The sequence below is a fragment of the Thermobia domestica genome, chromosome 18 (assembly GCF_964235325.1).
Source record: "Thermobia domestica chromosome 18, izTheDome1.hap1.1, whole genome shotgun sequence".
Classification (NCBI taxonomy): Eukaryota; Metazoa; Arthropoda; class Insecta; order Zygentoma; family Lepismatidae; genus Thermobia; species Thermobia domestica.
The window spans coordinates 55,674,668-55,690,926 of NC_137471.1; the positions used below are offsets into that span (position 1 = coordinate 55,674,668).

Below are 16,259 nucleotides of genomic sequence, written 5' to 3' on the forward strand. Positions count from 1 at the left end.
GAACTCATTTGTTTGTGATAAAAAAACCAATATATAGTTTTCTTTTTAAATGTTGTTTATGTTAAATAAATTACAGTTGTTTTGGTTTGAATTTGTTGTATGATGATAGCCAGGGCCGGATTTTCCAATAGGCCCGGTAGGCCCGGGCCTATGGGCGCAAGCTCCCATGGGGCGCACGGCCGAGAGAAAAAAATAAAAAAAAATATCTAGAAATAAAAATAAATAGCCATAACTTAACATATTTTTTGAATTGATTTTAAAAAATCAGGCTAATAAAGCATTCTGATTTTGAAGTTCATTGGAACAAATAATTGTTGGTAAAGTTCACCAATCTTTAGTTAATACATTAACGGTATTTTGTTAAGCCCAGAACCAAGTAAATTCCTCAAAAAAACTTGCAATGATAAAATTGCATCGTGGAGTGGTGTTTAAGCAATTAACATATAGGCCTGATATAATTTTTTTAATAAAGGTTTTTAGGAAAGTAACTTTAACCAGATTAGGGGGCGGAAAAAATTATTGGGCCTAGGGGCGCCAAAATGCTAAATCGGCCCTGATGATAGCCAAAGAAAAAGTTTTGATGTTAGTAATTCTTTTGTCAGTGATTCCTTAACAACGTTGTGCATTCATTTGTAATTTTTAAAAAAATCTATATAGTTTTCTCTCTAAACTTCTTTTATATTAAATAAATTGCAGTTGTTTCGGTTTGAATTTGTTGTAAATATGGTAGGACTTATATCTAGTGATGAGCAATGGGGGGGGGGGAGGAGGGATAAAAGAACAAGATGTCGCATTCATTGAGGTTTGTGTTATTCAGCTGATTATTTACATTGTTTTCAACGACTCGCCGTACGTGTAGTCATCCGAGGAGGGGAAAAAAGAAGGGATCTCCAACACCGGTCTCGATTTTTTCTTAAGAAGAGTTGGTAACCCTGGTTCTGAGGGCGAAAGGTGATCCAATACTATATGTTGCTGGTATGCTGGTAGGTTGCACTTTTTTTTTTTTTTTTAAAGATGTTTCCGTTAAATTGATAAGGCTCTATATTTCATACACGTACTAAGTTCGTCAAGTTCTGCCACCGTGCAAAGTTTGGTCAAGATCGAATGCGTTTAATCGAAATTAGAGATTTAAAAAAAAAGAAAAGAAAAGAAAGAAAGGACCCATGCCCCATCTTTCATCATCACCCATCATTTTCAACAATTTTTATTTGAATTTATAACGCCAAAAATAATTATTAATAACGCTACCTAATGATACAAGTAACTTGGATCTAGGTCCGCACATAAATATATGAAATCCTCAATTCAGGCTACGAAAAATCAAGTGAGTTTCATTTCAGAGTGTAAAACTACGGTATACAGTAGGCTACCGAGAACCCGGTTCGCGACTATCCGGCCTAGTTTTCTTTTATCGTAATTAAATGAGGAATGCAGAGCGTTGCACTGGTGACGTTGCCAAGGCATTGGAAGCCGGCGTCTGCTACGATACTCCTACTCCTTATCCATTGTTTCGTCAGTGTGTAACAGATCTCAATACCGTACGCCTGCCGCTGTTCCTGATTATGACTGTATAGTAAGTACAATACTGTATTCATAAATTGTTATTGGGTATGCTTAATGTTTTTTTTTTTTTTTTTTTTTTTAAGTGTACTACAGTGAAGATTTGAAAATGGGTGATAAACGAAAAAAGTTGTAGTGATTATGGAGGAGAAATTACGCAAAGAAATGAGTTCATAGAACTCCGGCATATCCGACTTTTTTGTTATCCGGCTTGTCCTTCCGCCAAATTAGGACGTATATTCGGGAGTCTACTGTATTTACAAATTACGCGAATTCAATACTCAAACTGATATTACATTTATAACTCCTGGTGGAATCTAATCTAATATAAATAAAATAAAAAGTTTGGGGACCAGACGAGTGGACCGAGAGTTACCAAATTTTGGTCACGGGTACCTTGGTCCAGGCCGCAGATCAAGACGAAGCTTTCTTTTTAATTTCGAACTAGGAGGGTCTTAGGAAGGCCGTTTGGTAGTGAAATTCATAGTTTTCGCGGTTGCTGAAATGAATTGTGATACTCCCACAAGCGTTGACTTCCAAATACAGCAACCATGAGAAGAATGGGTATATTCAGCTAGTAGAAGACTAAGATGAAATATATATATAACATGTTCCTCGGACGATGAATCCACATCAAAAAGCCTTTATTCACTATGTTTTAATTTAATTGTTGTAAACCTAGGTAGAGATTAACATTAATACAGCAAGTGGTAATTGATATCTATCACTTCCAGTTGCAATAAAGGGATACAATCAGAGGTGAAATTTACTCCTGATGCTGAATTTATATCAAAAAATTGCTTCTCGCTAAATATTTTCGTTTCATCCATTACCAGTGATCAGTTTTGTAACCAAAAAATTGGAGGTTTTTCAATATATTTCCGGTTTCAACAGATAGATAAAGGTCAACATAAAGGAGTTTTGGTAAACCAAACTTCTCAATAAAAACACTCTTTTATCTACATATTAATAAAACAATTGACAATCTTTCTATATAGGAAACGAAACAGAAAAATAAAATGCTTCGTTAATCACATACAGATAATTTTCCGGCTGTTGAAACAAAATCTATGTATTATTAAAGCACAATCTCATTAATTTGCTTTGTGGATAAAACATCTATTTGTGATAGGTACAGATTTTAACCCCTTCCCTCTCCAATTTTCTCTTGCCCCTATCTTGTGTATTAGAGATTGATTAATAAACTGACAAAAAAAAAAAAAAAAAATAAAAAAAAATAAAATAAAGTAAACAACGCTACGAGGGATGTTTTGTTCTACCTACACAAACCCCGTTCTGTCAATTTAACAGTTTTAATTCAGAAGCCCTTTCAATCCGTTTTAATCTACGTGACATGCATATTATGATGTAAATATCCATTTGGTTGAATAGTTGCCCACAGTTTATATCTAGAATAATTATCATTATTTTACTGATATTTTGCTATTCTTTCTCATTTGCCTGAGAATATAATTAGATCTGTATGTATAGATATATTCAAACAAATTGTACATATAATCTCCTTTAGTAAGATTTCTACTCACACCCATAGGTAGTATCAATCTCCTTTAATAAGATTTCTACTCACACCTGTAGGTAGTATCGATCTTCTTTAGTAACATTTCTACTTACACCCGTAAGTAGTATCAATCTTGTTCAGTAATATTTCTGCTCATACTCGTAGGTAGCATCAATCTCCTTTAGTAAGATTTCTACTTCTACCTGTAAGTAGTATCAGCCTCCTTTAGTAATATTTCTACTCACACTAGCAGATAGTATCAATCTAATTTAGTAATATTACTACTCATATCCTTAGGTAGAATTAATTTGTTTTAGTAAGATTTCTACTCATACCCGTAGGTAGCATCAATCTTCTTTAGTAAGATTTCTACTCACACTCGTAGGTAATATCAACCTAATTTAGTAATATTTCTACTCTTATCCGTAGGCAGAATTAATCTCCTTTAGTAAGATTTCTACTTACACCCGTAGGTAGCATCAATCTCCTTTAGTAAGATTTCTACTCACACTCGTAGGTAGTATCAATCTTCTTTACACTCGTAGGTAGTATCAATCTCCTTTTGTAAGATTTCTGATCATACCCGTTAGCAGTATTGATCTCTTATACTCAGCATTTTACCCACTGGCCTATTTAGAAAGTGTCCGATCTTATATTTCCCGCGAAAATAAATATATTGAATAATTGGATTTATCGCCCTTTTCGGTACCGGGAGTATATGAATCGAAACAATGCTGTAGTCCTAAAATTTTCAGAGGGTACACGCTGATTTGTGATCATCTATCATTGTCATAAGAGACATTGAAGGCTTTTTTTAATGAACAAATGTAAATCGTATGTATTAATAATATAAAGAATCCATGACTGTTTTATAGTCTAAAAGCATTCATACTATTATCATTGGAGTCATGGCCCGATTAAATAAATATAACCAAAACTATAGACTTTGATGCAGAAGGTACACTTTCATGACTATGATTAAGCAAGAGTATACGGAGTGTACCGCTGTGTACCGTCGACTACAGCCCTGAATCGAAATTTAGGCTACTGCTTAAAACAGAATCCGAGTTGATATTTGGACTTTTATCCGAGACAAGCATTCAGCTCGACAGGGTGTGCACATATTGAAAAGTCCTTCAACGAATATGTGGAGCAGTGTGTCTAGGAATTTACTTCTAGGAGATTTAGGATTCAGATTGTTCTACAGGGTATTCGAGAAACCCCCTTAAGCCTACTCTTAGGTTTGAGAAAAATTTTAGTATTGGTATTGGTATTACTGATTTTCTGGTCACAAACAGCCCTGTCTGATATGCCTGGCGTCAATTTTGCTCTTCAGGCGTGTGATTTCAATACATGAATAATTTTTTCAAGCCGCTGCATTGGACGTGGCTCTCCCAACATCTACAATCCCATTAAAGCAACTCCGCGTAGCCACGACCTTAAAGCACCAAAAAACTCATTAGTAGGGAATAATCAAGTCACATGCCTATCATCGTCGTACAGGACAGATGAAAAATTGAGCGGCAAAAGGTGTAGAGGAAGCCTTTCGAACGATAACTTCTCAGATGCTTCGCAACGTGTCAAAGACATAGAGAAGCAAATATCTGTATGTACATTACGATTAGGATTAGGATTAAAAATTAGATTTCTAGGTTTGCGGCATCTATGGCCATGTTAGCCCGTCAAGTATATAGGGGATGATGTCCGTCGGCGATTACATTATCCGGGGAACTGGAGAGGAAGAAAGGAATGGGGAACTGGAGAGGAAGAAAGGAATAAGAACTGGAGAGGAAGAAAGGAATGGGGAACTGGAGAGGAAGAAAGGAATGGGGAACTGGTGAGGAAGAAAGGAATAAGAACTGGAGAGGAAGAAAGGAATGGGGAACTGGAGAGGAAGAAAGGAATGGGGAACTGGAGAGGAAGAAAAGAATGGGGAACTGGAGAGGAAGAAAAGAATGGGGAACTGGAGAGGAAGAAAGGAATGGGGAACTGGAGAGGAAGAAAGGAATGGGGAACTGGAGAGGAATAAATGAATGGGGAACTGGAGAAGAAGGAAGGAAGCAGCCTGAGACTATTATGTTAGGTACCAACCCGGCATTTGCCTGCTGTGAATGAGGAAAACTCAAGAAAAACCTCACTCAGGATGACTGGCCTAAATAAGCTATTACACCTCTTAGACCGAGTGTCCCCATCGGCAATCGAACCTGGAACCGCTTTACAGCACGATAGAGCATACAGATCCATGAATACATAGCTCTTATATGTAAGTACTCAATTATAGTACGTACTAAATAAATGAACTGAATTACACTGGCACTGCAAATTGGGGAGGAGGCTTTAACTGGTAAATAGAATCAATTTCCATTAGTTCGATTTCTACTTACACCTGAAGTAGTATCAATCTCCATTAATGAGATTTCTACTCACACCCGAGATAGTATCAATCTCCGTTAGTAAGATTTCTACTTACACAAGAGGTAGTATCAATCTCCATTAAGATCTCTACTTATACCCGATGTAATATAATATCAATCTCCATTAGTAAGATTTCTTTCACCCCCTAGGTAGTATCAATCTCCTATAGTAAGATTTCTACTCATACCCATATTAGTATCTATCTCCATTAATAAGATGTTTACTTACACCCGTAATAATATTACTCTCCTATAGTAAAATTTCTACTCACACCTGTAAGTAGTATCAATTCATTTTAGTAAGATCTCTACTGATTGCACAAAAGAATAGACCATATACTATTTGCAAAGTTTAATTTCATTCCACACAGCACAATTTTTGAAATTCTGAAGCGTTACAATGTACACTCATGTCCAAAATTATTGTCGCATGTCTATAAATATGTTATTGTAGGACTATAATTTGATAACGAATTCGCCCAGTATTTCTTGTAATGTTAGTATGTATATAATCGGCAAAGACATGTATGTGACAAACTTCATGTCAAAAGAGCAGTAAGTAAGAACAATAAAATGAAAATAAAACTTTCTTGTCCATTTAGCATCATTTTGTTTTACTCATTCTAATTTCTGTATTTATAATCCCTTTCCTATGAAATTTACCACAAATATACAATTCCCGATTATACACATAGTGTCAGTATTAAAAGTACCCTGCAAAATCTTTATCAAATTATATTCTTACAAGAAGACAGTTGTAGATATGCGTCAATCATTTTGGACATGAGTGTACACCTGACAAGGCGTCTTCATTTTTAATTGGAACATAGACAGCAGCGTCACAGTGTACACCACGTAAAAGAATTTGGTTCGTCACAGAGTACACAATGTAAAAATTAAAATTTAAATTTATGCATTTTCCTCACCCTTCATTCCTCACTTAAGGTTGGTTTAAAGGGACAGGTTTTATCGATAGATGTCACTACAGTCCTCGTATATCTCATGTATTTTTTACCTTTTACGAAAATTTACAATTTCTCTTACAAATTTCAACCTAGGAACCTCAAATTTTTAGCGACGGAACTTCATAACCTATCTAAGGCAACAATCCGGGCCGATTTTTTATTTAAAATTTTCTTCATTGTTGAAATGGATATCCAAACCTTTAACAATGGAACTGTTTCAACAATAAAGAAAATTCTAAATTAAAAAAAAATCGGCACGGATTGTTGCTTTCGATAGGTTATGAAGTTCCTTCTCTAAAAGTTTCAAGTCTCTAGGTTGAAATTTGTAAGAGAAATTGTAAAGTTTCCTGAAAGATTATATATAAAAATCCAACCTTAAAAATTGTAGTACAATAAATAAATATTGAACAATGGAAAATGTTTAAATGTTTAGATTTGTCGTATAGATTCATTGTTTAGATTTGTAATTTAGCTTCATCTTAGCGTTGTATTTCATAGGTAGATTAATATTTTGTATCCTGAGCATTATACTAAACCGCTAACCTTAATAGCACTGCGGGTAGTCTATCAAGCAAGGATGATATCCATAATTACTCCCATAGGAATATATGGGGAACCGATTATTGAATGTGCACATCTTGAGATCAAGTAGATGGATCATGAACGAACTCGATTCCAAACTTCTTCAGTGAACGATCTTCTTCATCGTACGGGCACATTACGTAAAGATTTGCGTCAAAGCAACGCAAATTTTGCGCTTTAGATTGCAACAATCGGGATAGCAGTTATAATGACTTTCTCTATATATATCTACATGCATCTTAGGAAAGTGGAAGTTGGGGCGGGGGATATGCATAAAATGATTGAAAATGTCCGACATTAGTGTCGAATCCAAAGTTTTTGGGATCGCTGAGATGAACCAGGGGCGGATGCAGGACGGACTTTTTGGGGGGGCGGTCGGTAGTAATACTGATACTTAGAGCTACTTTTAAGAGCTCCAAACTTTTTATGGATTGGTTTATTTATATATAAAATAAGAAAGTCACCTCTTCTGGAGGTGGCGATCGCTCCCACTGGATCCGCCCCTGAGATGAACAGTGACATTTCCGATGCCGTTTAAATCCACATTCAGCCCCGCAGCTGGGGATATATATATATATATATATATATATATATATATATATATATATATATATATATATATATATATATATATATACTTCATGTATTGCTGTACGCACAATTTTGCAAAGACAAGCACGGAATGATCCTCCTTGTCACGATTGATAGTGATCCATCATATCCGGTATTTCTTCAAACTTCATATCTCTCGGACACAGGCCCGTAGCCAGCCGAAAAATTTAGGGGGGCCCGGTAGAATTTAGGGGGGGCCCGACCCAATCATATTATACTTCATCACCATATTATAGTTCATTTGCAAACCTACCGTGAAACGTTTAGGGGGCCAGCCAAAGTTTAGGGGGAGCCGGTCCCCCTAGCCCCCCCCCGTGGATACGGGCCTACTCGGACAGACAGAGTAAATACATATATAAAGAAGTTTTTAGTAAGCCATACTTCTTAAAAATCAAGTTTACTTTGCCAATAGTAACGGTTTTAGGTTTAATGAAGAAAACAAACATATCAGTTTTTTATCTGTAGCTAATTACTGTAAAAAAAATCATTCACACACATTGATTCTTTTCTTCCGTAAAAACGAATTGTTATAGCTATCCGATCGTTTTCTTTTTCTTCTTTTAACAATGGTATGAAAACGGTGAAACCTGGCGGAGGAGGAGAAGCGAGGGAGTGAATCGCTCATGGAACAATTCCAGAAAAGTTTGTGAAGAGTAGCCGTAGTAGCCACTTTGAGTCATGAGGGAAATGTCAGATCACGTCTGGTTTTTAAATTGAATTTTTGTGGCTTTCCGAAACTCCATGTTGAATCAATTGAGTATTAAAACGAAAAAAAAAAAAAAGAAAAAAGAACCTAAATTTAGGCGTTACAATTGCTTCCGTCAAGCTTTTTTTTTTAACCTATTCAATAATTTAATGCCTTAGAAATATTACATGACTATTTCTTTTTAAAAATACTCTTTACAAATGCCTTAGGGTGTACGTCACTATTGCGAAAAGTTAAATAACAATAGGTACAACCTTCTAGTTAATAATTTAAATTTTCTACATACGATACATAAATAAATAATTTATTCCAAAAGAATTTTTTTTTAAAAAAAAACTAAATTTAGATTAGCAACGAACGACATATTTTGTAGCGCCATAAAATGTCGTTTTTCTCAATTTTCTCGAAATCTATGCATGAGAGGTTATATTCAAACTTGCCACTGTGTGCATCTCGGCCACCTATCAGAAATGGAGAATTTTTTTGAATAAAATTTACTTATTTTTTGTAGAATCCGAATCTGCAATAAAAAAATTTGGCACTGGTTTAAGTTTTCAAAATTGCCCCCGCCCCATCCCCAGGGATGAATTTTCCCATATAAAATACTCATTTCGAACATTTTTTGTCCGATGCTTATTCCTCCAGATATTTTGCTATCTAAAGTTTAAAAAACTCTCTCTCTATCTCTCTTTCTTTCTCTCTGTCTCTCTTTCTTTCTCTCTCTCTCTCTTTATGTCTATCTATCTATCTATCTATCTATCTAATCAAGCTAATTATACACTGAAAATTATACTGATACAAAGTGGCCGTAGCTCAGTTGGTAAAGCGTTGGCTTTGCATTCGGAAAGTCGTGGGTTCGATTCCCAAAACCAGACACTGCGCATTTTCAAGGCAATTCTCATTCATAGCACAGGTGCCTAAAAGCATTAAAAATCAGATTTAATTTAAATGTACGGTAGTTATTGGCGCACATATACAGGGTGTTTCAAAACAACACCGACAACGTTTGGGAGGGGATTCCTGACACCAAGATAAGACAAAAAGTATAGACCAACCTGGTGCACAAATGCTTCCTTTCGGAGTTGTAGGCTGCCGAAAACATGAAAAAATGAACTTTCAAGGTCCATAGCAACAAAATTATGGGACCTACCATAGTAGGGTCAAGACTTCACTTAGGAACTAATATATGCCTTATCCAAAAATCCATGTTTCAGAATCCTGCGGTACTTCCGCAACATTTTTTATAGAGGGAGTTCGGCTACGGGCAAATAATTTGAAGTAGTTAACAACTACCAACTTGTAGTGATCAGATTCCACTCCACCACGGCTGGATGCAAACTGATCTACTGCGCATGTCTGTGCATAGATGTAGCGCTGCCCGCACACTACTTCACACTCAGTGAGCAATCGGAGTTTATTTTCTGAAAGCGCCTCGTAGATTTTCCGTGAGTTTAATTGGGTTAAATCTCCGTTTGTTTGTTTGTTTGTCAATGTCAAATCTTGGAATTTATTTCACGCTCTTCCATATTAATTAGAGCTCTGAAATTTTGTATAGACACGTAAACCTGATGATAACACAGTGTTTTCACACAAGTCTCGCTCTACGTAGCTTATTGTTTCACTATAAAGTTATCATAATTGTAGATTGCCTGAGGATATGCAATGTGAGTTACTAAGTATTACTTCAATGGTCCAGTGCTGATTCAAGACCTTTATATAGCGCCTTTAACGAAAAAAATTGGAACTACTGCCTTCTGCAAGCTCAAATATTAAAAGCATGTGATATTTTCACTTTAAATCGGTTAGAAGTAAATAATAGATGCAAGGTATTAAATTAAGACTAAAAGATAAATAATAGCCGTAGGGAGGAAACTTTTAATGCACTAAAATGAAAACTTTTCGATGGGTTAAAATAAATAAATGGGATTAAAACTAAAATTATTGAGCAGGGGCGCCCACAGAAAATTTTCTAGAAGGGGGCCATCTCCATGGTTGCTATATTACATCTGGTATTTCTGGTATTTAATATACGTGGTTTGCTATATTACGTATATATTTTCGGGAGCCAGAGGGGCCTGGGATCCACCCTGCCCTCCCCCTTCGGGCCCCATGTCATTGAGCGTTCTTCCATGGGTTGAGTTCTTTTTTTTTTCCTTTTTTGGATCAAACAGTAAATCGTGCCCAATGATTTTAGCCTCAGTCGCATTTCTTCATTTTACCTCCCTCCCTCACAAAAATCCATTTAAGCGCATTTTATAAAAGTATTTTTATAATTTTTTAACGGTTATTTACAATCAAGAAGTTGAGACTAGCTCCGTACTAGAAAAGAAAAAAATGTTGCACAATTATAAAGGCAGTAATAACAGAATATAACTGACAGAAAGAAGTTTTATTATGTTTATTATTTACAGCATGCTCTGATATTGTAATTTCAATATTAAGTCTCGTGTCATTCAGAGAATGGTTCTTTGAACAATTCAAATACCATAAACATTGCATGTGTGTGTGTGTATTACCACGTCAAAAAGAATTACGTGAAGAATGCGACAATTATACGGCCCCTGCATAAACTACACGTTTATGTGATTTACGCGAATGTTACATACCCCTAACTCTCCCTCCCCTTTTGAAATAGAACACGCAAGGTCATCCGCGAAACAAAGAAAATGTTCGAAGATATTGGAGTCACGAGAACAAAGGAATAAAACGACATTAATAGGTTTGCACAGACTGTTGAAAAGAGTTCCAGCTCATTACCTTCAACTAACTTAAAATCCAATACTGTCCTGACCTGTCTGTCAAAAATTTTCATTTCATATACATGTATCCTGTAAACTCTATTATGTGCCACATGTGGACATTTTGGTTGCATATGATTTAGGATAAACGCCAAAATCAATTAGTTTTAATTCTTAAATGAAAAACGAAGAAAATATCTATCTTAATCATGTTTTGCTTCAACCATCACAGCTTTCAATGTAAGGGAAAGAATGTTTTAATTATGTTATTTCATGGTCAATAAGTATTGCTAATATTAGTACAGTCCATCCAATGATTTGGAGTTTTCTTTAACTCCATTCGAACAACTGTTCGTAGCTCAAAGGATTATAAGAACAATCTTGGTCATTACTTATATACGTATTCAATTCACCAACATAATGATTTTGCATCGTTGGGATGCCTTGTCCAGCAAATTAAGGAATTTCCACGAACAACTTTGTTCTTTCAACATTTTCGTTCTGATGTGGCTTTATCAACTTTACTGCGATCTTTTCTCCTCTTCCCATTTTACCTTATCTACATCTTCTACCACCTCATTCAGAATACAGTTTTTTCTGAACTAAAGTCATAATCATTTCCTTTTCTTGTTCCTCATTTTAAAAATAATATTTCCAATGTTCTTCTTCTTCTTCTTCCTTTATTTCACTAATACTTCATCATTCACTTTCATTTTCCACCAGTACATTTTCTGATTGGTTGGTTTGTATTTTCTTGCTATGTCCGTAGTGAGACTATATGGTTCAAGGCACGGACATACGCAGGAAGTGTGTCCTTGAAGTCCGGACACCCTCCCCCCCGAAATCCCGACTTTTCTGTAAATTTAGTCTAATTTTAAGATGATTTTATAAATTTTAATATAATTTATACTCACATTGAATATGCAGCACACCCAAAAAAGCTTCGGAAGACCTCCCGAAATAAATTCTTGTGTATGTGTCTGGTTTAACGCCTATAGTAATACAGCTGAACTAAAGAATCTCTCTTTTACATTGAAATATTGTTGAATTTTTTACAAGAATTTTATAGATCTGATATCTGTCTATAGTATAGTATAAAATAAGCAGTCCTCACTGACTAATTGATCAACGCCCAGGCCAAACAGCTTAAGCTAGAAACTCGAAATTTGGACATGGCATAGGATTTGTGATGTAAGGTTCCACTACGGAACGATTTTTGGAAATTCGACGAGAAAGGGGAGAAATAGCGGTGGCAATTATTGCCTTAAAATGTCCATATCTCGGAAAATTTTGAATGTTAGACATATTAAATTTGGTATATGGACTTGTCATTTAAAATAATTAGGCATGTCTTTCAGCGTTTTTTGATATTTGAAGGGAAGAAAAGGGGGTAAGAAGGAAGAAAAGGGTGGGCATTACAATTTTTATAATAAGAAGTCCATATCTCGAAATCTCTTAAAGATAAGAGACATAAAATTCGGTATTTAGACTTCTCCTTTAAAATAATTGGACACATGTTTCACCGTTTTTTATATTTGCTCTAGAAGGAAACAAGGTCTGAAAGGAAAAAGGTGGGATGATGGTTAAGCAATTAGCGTACGCGCCTTGGCGTAGGAGATCCGGGTGGTTATATTCCCGATAGTAGCTCATGTGATCCTGTACGTTATGCTGTAGGTCCATATTTCAGTCTCGCTGCTAAAAGAGATGTTAACATAAAATCAAATTGAATCAGATAAAAAAAAAGTGGAATTACATTTGTTATAAGAGATGGTTATATCTCGAAATTCGTTAAGGTTAGGGACATAAAATTTGGTATTTACAATTTTCATTTAAGATAATTAAAGACATGTTTCAGTGTTTTTTGATGGGTCCCTTAGAAGGGAAAGAAAAAGCCAGGAAGAGAAAAAGGTAGAGGTTGTAATTGTTAAAATAATATGGTCATATCTCGAAATCCCTTGAAATTAGAGATATGTTTAGGGATATGAGATGTACGAGGCTGTAGGCGGGGATCTATATAAGGATTACTGGACTGAAAAGGAGACTTCGTAGCGGCATTGTATCTAACCGAAGTGAGGAAATATGTTTGCGTGGTGTGATTTTGCAGTTTGCATATCTGCAGTGAACGACGTCGCCTGCTGTTTACTTCGTTGGGGAAAGTTATTTAGTGTGGCCTAGTGCATGATGGATTCCTCCAGATCAGCACAACGAGCTGGGATGAAATAGTTAACACTTGAACAGTCGTGCAACACGTTGTGAGGGATTAAACAAGACATTAAAAACAAGTGCAGAGCAAAGTTCTCGAACAGTATACTGCTTCCTCAGGATAACGCTAGTACACATGTAGTCAAGAAGATTCTCGAGCTGCTGAAAACATTTCAATGGGAAGTTCTCAAACATCATTCGAACAGCCCCGCATATCACTCTCACGCACACCTTCAGTTTCTTGAAAACGTCGCTGAAAAGTCAACAGTTCACCTGTGACAAGGAACTGCAGATCACCGTGGAACAATGGATTTGTCAGCAACCCAGGAGTTTCTACACTGAAGCCATCCACTCCTCTCATACGCGCTGGGAGCAGTGTTTCAATATCAATGACAGTTACCTGTATTAACCTTAACTATTTTTTAGGTATAACCTTAGTCTTCTTTTGATTTGAGCAAACCTTATATAATGAAAAGTGTTTGTGGGCCATGCTTAATCGAGGCTTTTCATCTATATTTGCTGCATCCACTTCTGCTTCCTCTTAATAGGGTACAAATGCAAAGTATTATATTGTAATATAAATAAATCATTATAATACTTACCCTCTTTGAAACAGATCCACGTTGTAGAACTTGTGAAGTTCTACGGAGAACTCCACAGTGGCTTGAAGTTCACTCATCTTGGCGCGGAACTGCCTCTTACGGCGTAGTACTCCATCACTACTCACAGACTGATTTTCCTGAATAAGAAAAGGAAAAAAAAAATGTATTTATCTAATAATCAGTTGTACAAGTATAATATACAGTATATTCTGAATTTCGAAACATTACCAAAAAATGTTCTTTAATGTGTATTAAAGCTTTAAGCCTTGGCTTTCGTTGTACTCACACAGAAGATAGAAGTAAGACAGGATAGTTCATACGTCAAACCACGGGTGTCTCTGGCGGAGGGGGACGCGTTCCCCCAATATTTTGAAGTATAAAATATTCCATATTTTATTCTAATTTAATTTATTTACTAACGACAAAATATCATATAAATAATAATTATTATATTTATTTGGAATATAATACTCAGGCTGTGAAACGATTGTAATCGAGTTCTTGATATACCTTAGGGGGTTCGTGAAGGTAAACAGAAAGGTAACAAATGGAATCAAAGTTAATAAGCAGGTTCGGGCTAGGTAGTACCATTTAAATCACTTTCTTTGATGTCCCCTCCCCCAAATTTTACATGCCAGAGACGCCAGTGCGTCAAACTAATGCATTATGTTCATTGGACTGTCTAATTTTACTTTCTCTTCTAGGGCTATTAAGATTCATTGATGAAACTTTTCCTCAAACTTAGCAAGTTGGCACGTTTCTGTATTTAAAATTGAGACAGGACAAGGGTTCCCTTTGGTGCTAAGGGTCCCGGGTTCGATCCCAGGCCCCACCAAGAGAACTTTGTGGTGGACAAACACCGTGTACTTGGGTTTCCTCGGGGTTGTCCCGTTTCCTCCCACTTTCTTCATTCCACCATTTTATTCATTTCTCATCATCACCGTCTCCTTTAGCCTAACCGGCATAATCGTGGGACGAAAAACTTTAAAAAAAAGGGGACAAGGGTTGATAAGAGTCATTTGCGACTCATAGTCAAAAATATGTATGCTAATAGTGCAATTATTATTATTATTATTATTATTATTATTATTATTTTGTTTCTCGTTTTTGAGTATATATTAAGCGATGTTTTTACACTTTCCTCTATTTTTCAACTAATTGTACAGCAGAATTTTTCAAAATACGTGCGTTAATCTCCTAAAACGTACATTAAAACAGTCTTTAATAATATAAAAGCCTACATGAATAAATGTTTGCAAAATAAATCTTTACGAGACGAAAATTGAAGCGAAACGACAATTTTTTTGTTTCGTGAGCAATACTAACGGGAATCGAAGTCAGGACCTCGTGCACCAACTCTTTAGGAGTGGAACTGACAAAACTTTTAAATTGTAAAAATCTACCGTAATGCCCTTTTCACACGTAGACACTGAGTTGCGCTACCGAGTTGCGCCACTAGGATGAACGGAAATATATAAACCAAGCAACTGATAACAGACACCGACAATATTCTTTTGTTTTTGTTTTTTTATCTTTCAACACCCACGTATTTTTTCTGTAATGGAATGGGGTTGCCAGTACACAAGAAATATATAGCACCAAGGTATTAGTAGACTATATTAGACGTAAATCCGTGGCTTTAATTCAAACTAGGGATGACCAGAACCGGTTCCTAGTGGAACCGGTTCTAGAAGATCCGGTTCCGGAACCGGTATTTCGGAACCAGGTCTGGAACCGATTCTTCGTATCCAGGTCTGGAACCGGTTCTGAAAACCTGTTCAGCTGGAACCGAAACTTTGTGGCCATCCCTACGCTAAACCCGAGCTGCTGGCTGGCTGTGAACAGTGTGCTAGATAAAATGGTGGAAGCGACAGGCAGGCGCCCAGGCGGCGGCCGCTTGTCTCATTTGGCTAAATAAACTGGGTAACTGGCAAACTGGCCAACTCATTTGGCTAAACACCCAGTGGTGGACCAAAATTTTTTGGGGGGGCACAAGCGGGTCTGGGCGGGGAGGGCACAAGTGCATTGTCCTCTTTGCATTTTTTTGAAGGTGAACTTTGTGCCTCCTTTACGGGTCTCTGGGGACTTTCGGATCCAGGTCTGGAACCGGTTCCTAAGATACGGTTCTGGAACCGCGTTTTCAGATCCAGATCTGGAACCGGTTCCTAAGATCCTGTTCTAGAACCGGGTTTCCGGATCCAGGTCTGGAACCGGTTCTGAAAATCGGATCTTCGAGAACCGGTTCCTCGCGGAACCGGTACCGCTGGAACCGGAACTTTGTGGTGATCCCTAATTCAAACCACAGTAGGAAGGCACGATGGCTCAGTAGTAGAGCGTCTACCTCTGGTGCGTGGCGTCC

At 36.6% G+C, this 16,259-nt stretch overlaps 1 protein-coding gene across 4 annotated transcripts in view; it reads right to left on the reverse strand.

Annotated features, from left to right (window-relative positions):
• The window catches only part of LOC145675782 (protein FAM135A), an 817,324-nt gene that overhangs the window by 751,564 nt on the left and 49,501 nt on the right, over positions 1–16,259 (reverse strand). For all 4 annotated transcript variants that reach the window (XM_081746478.1, XM_081746479.1, XM_081746480.1 and 1 more), the window contains exon 2: positions 13,901–14,037. In XM_081746478.1, coding sequence (XP_081602604.1) covers positions 13,901–13,977 — 77 coding nt within the window. In that variant the 5' untranslated portion in view covers positions 13,978–14,037. The remainder of the gene's footprint in view (positions 1–13,900; positions 14,038–16,259) is intronic.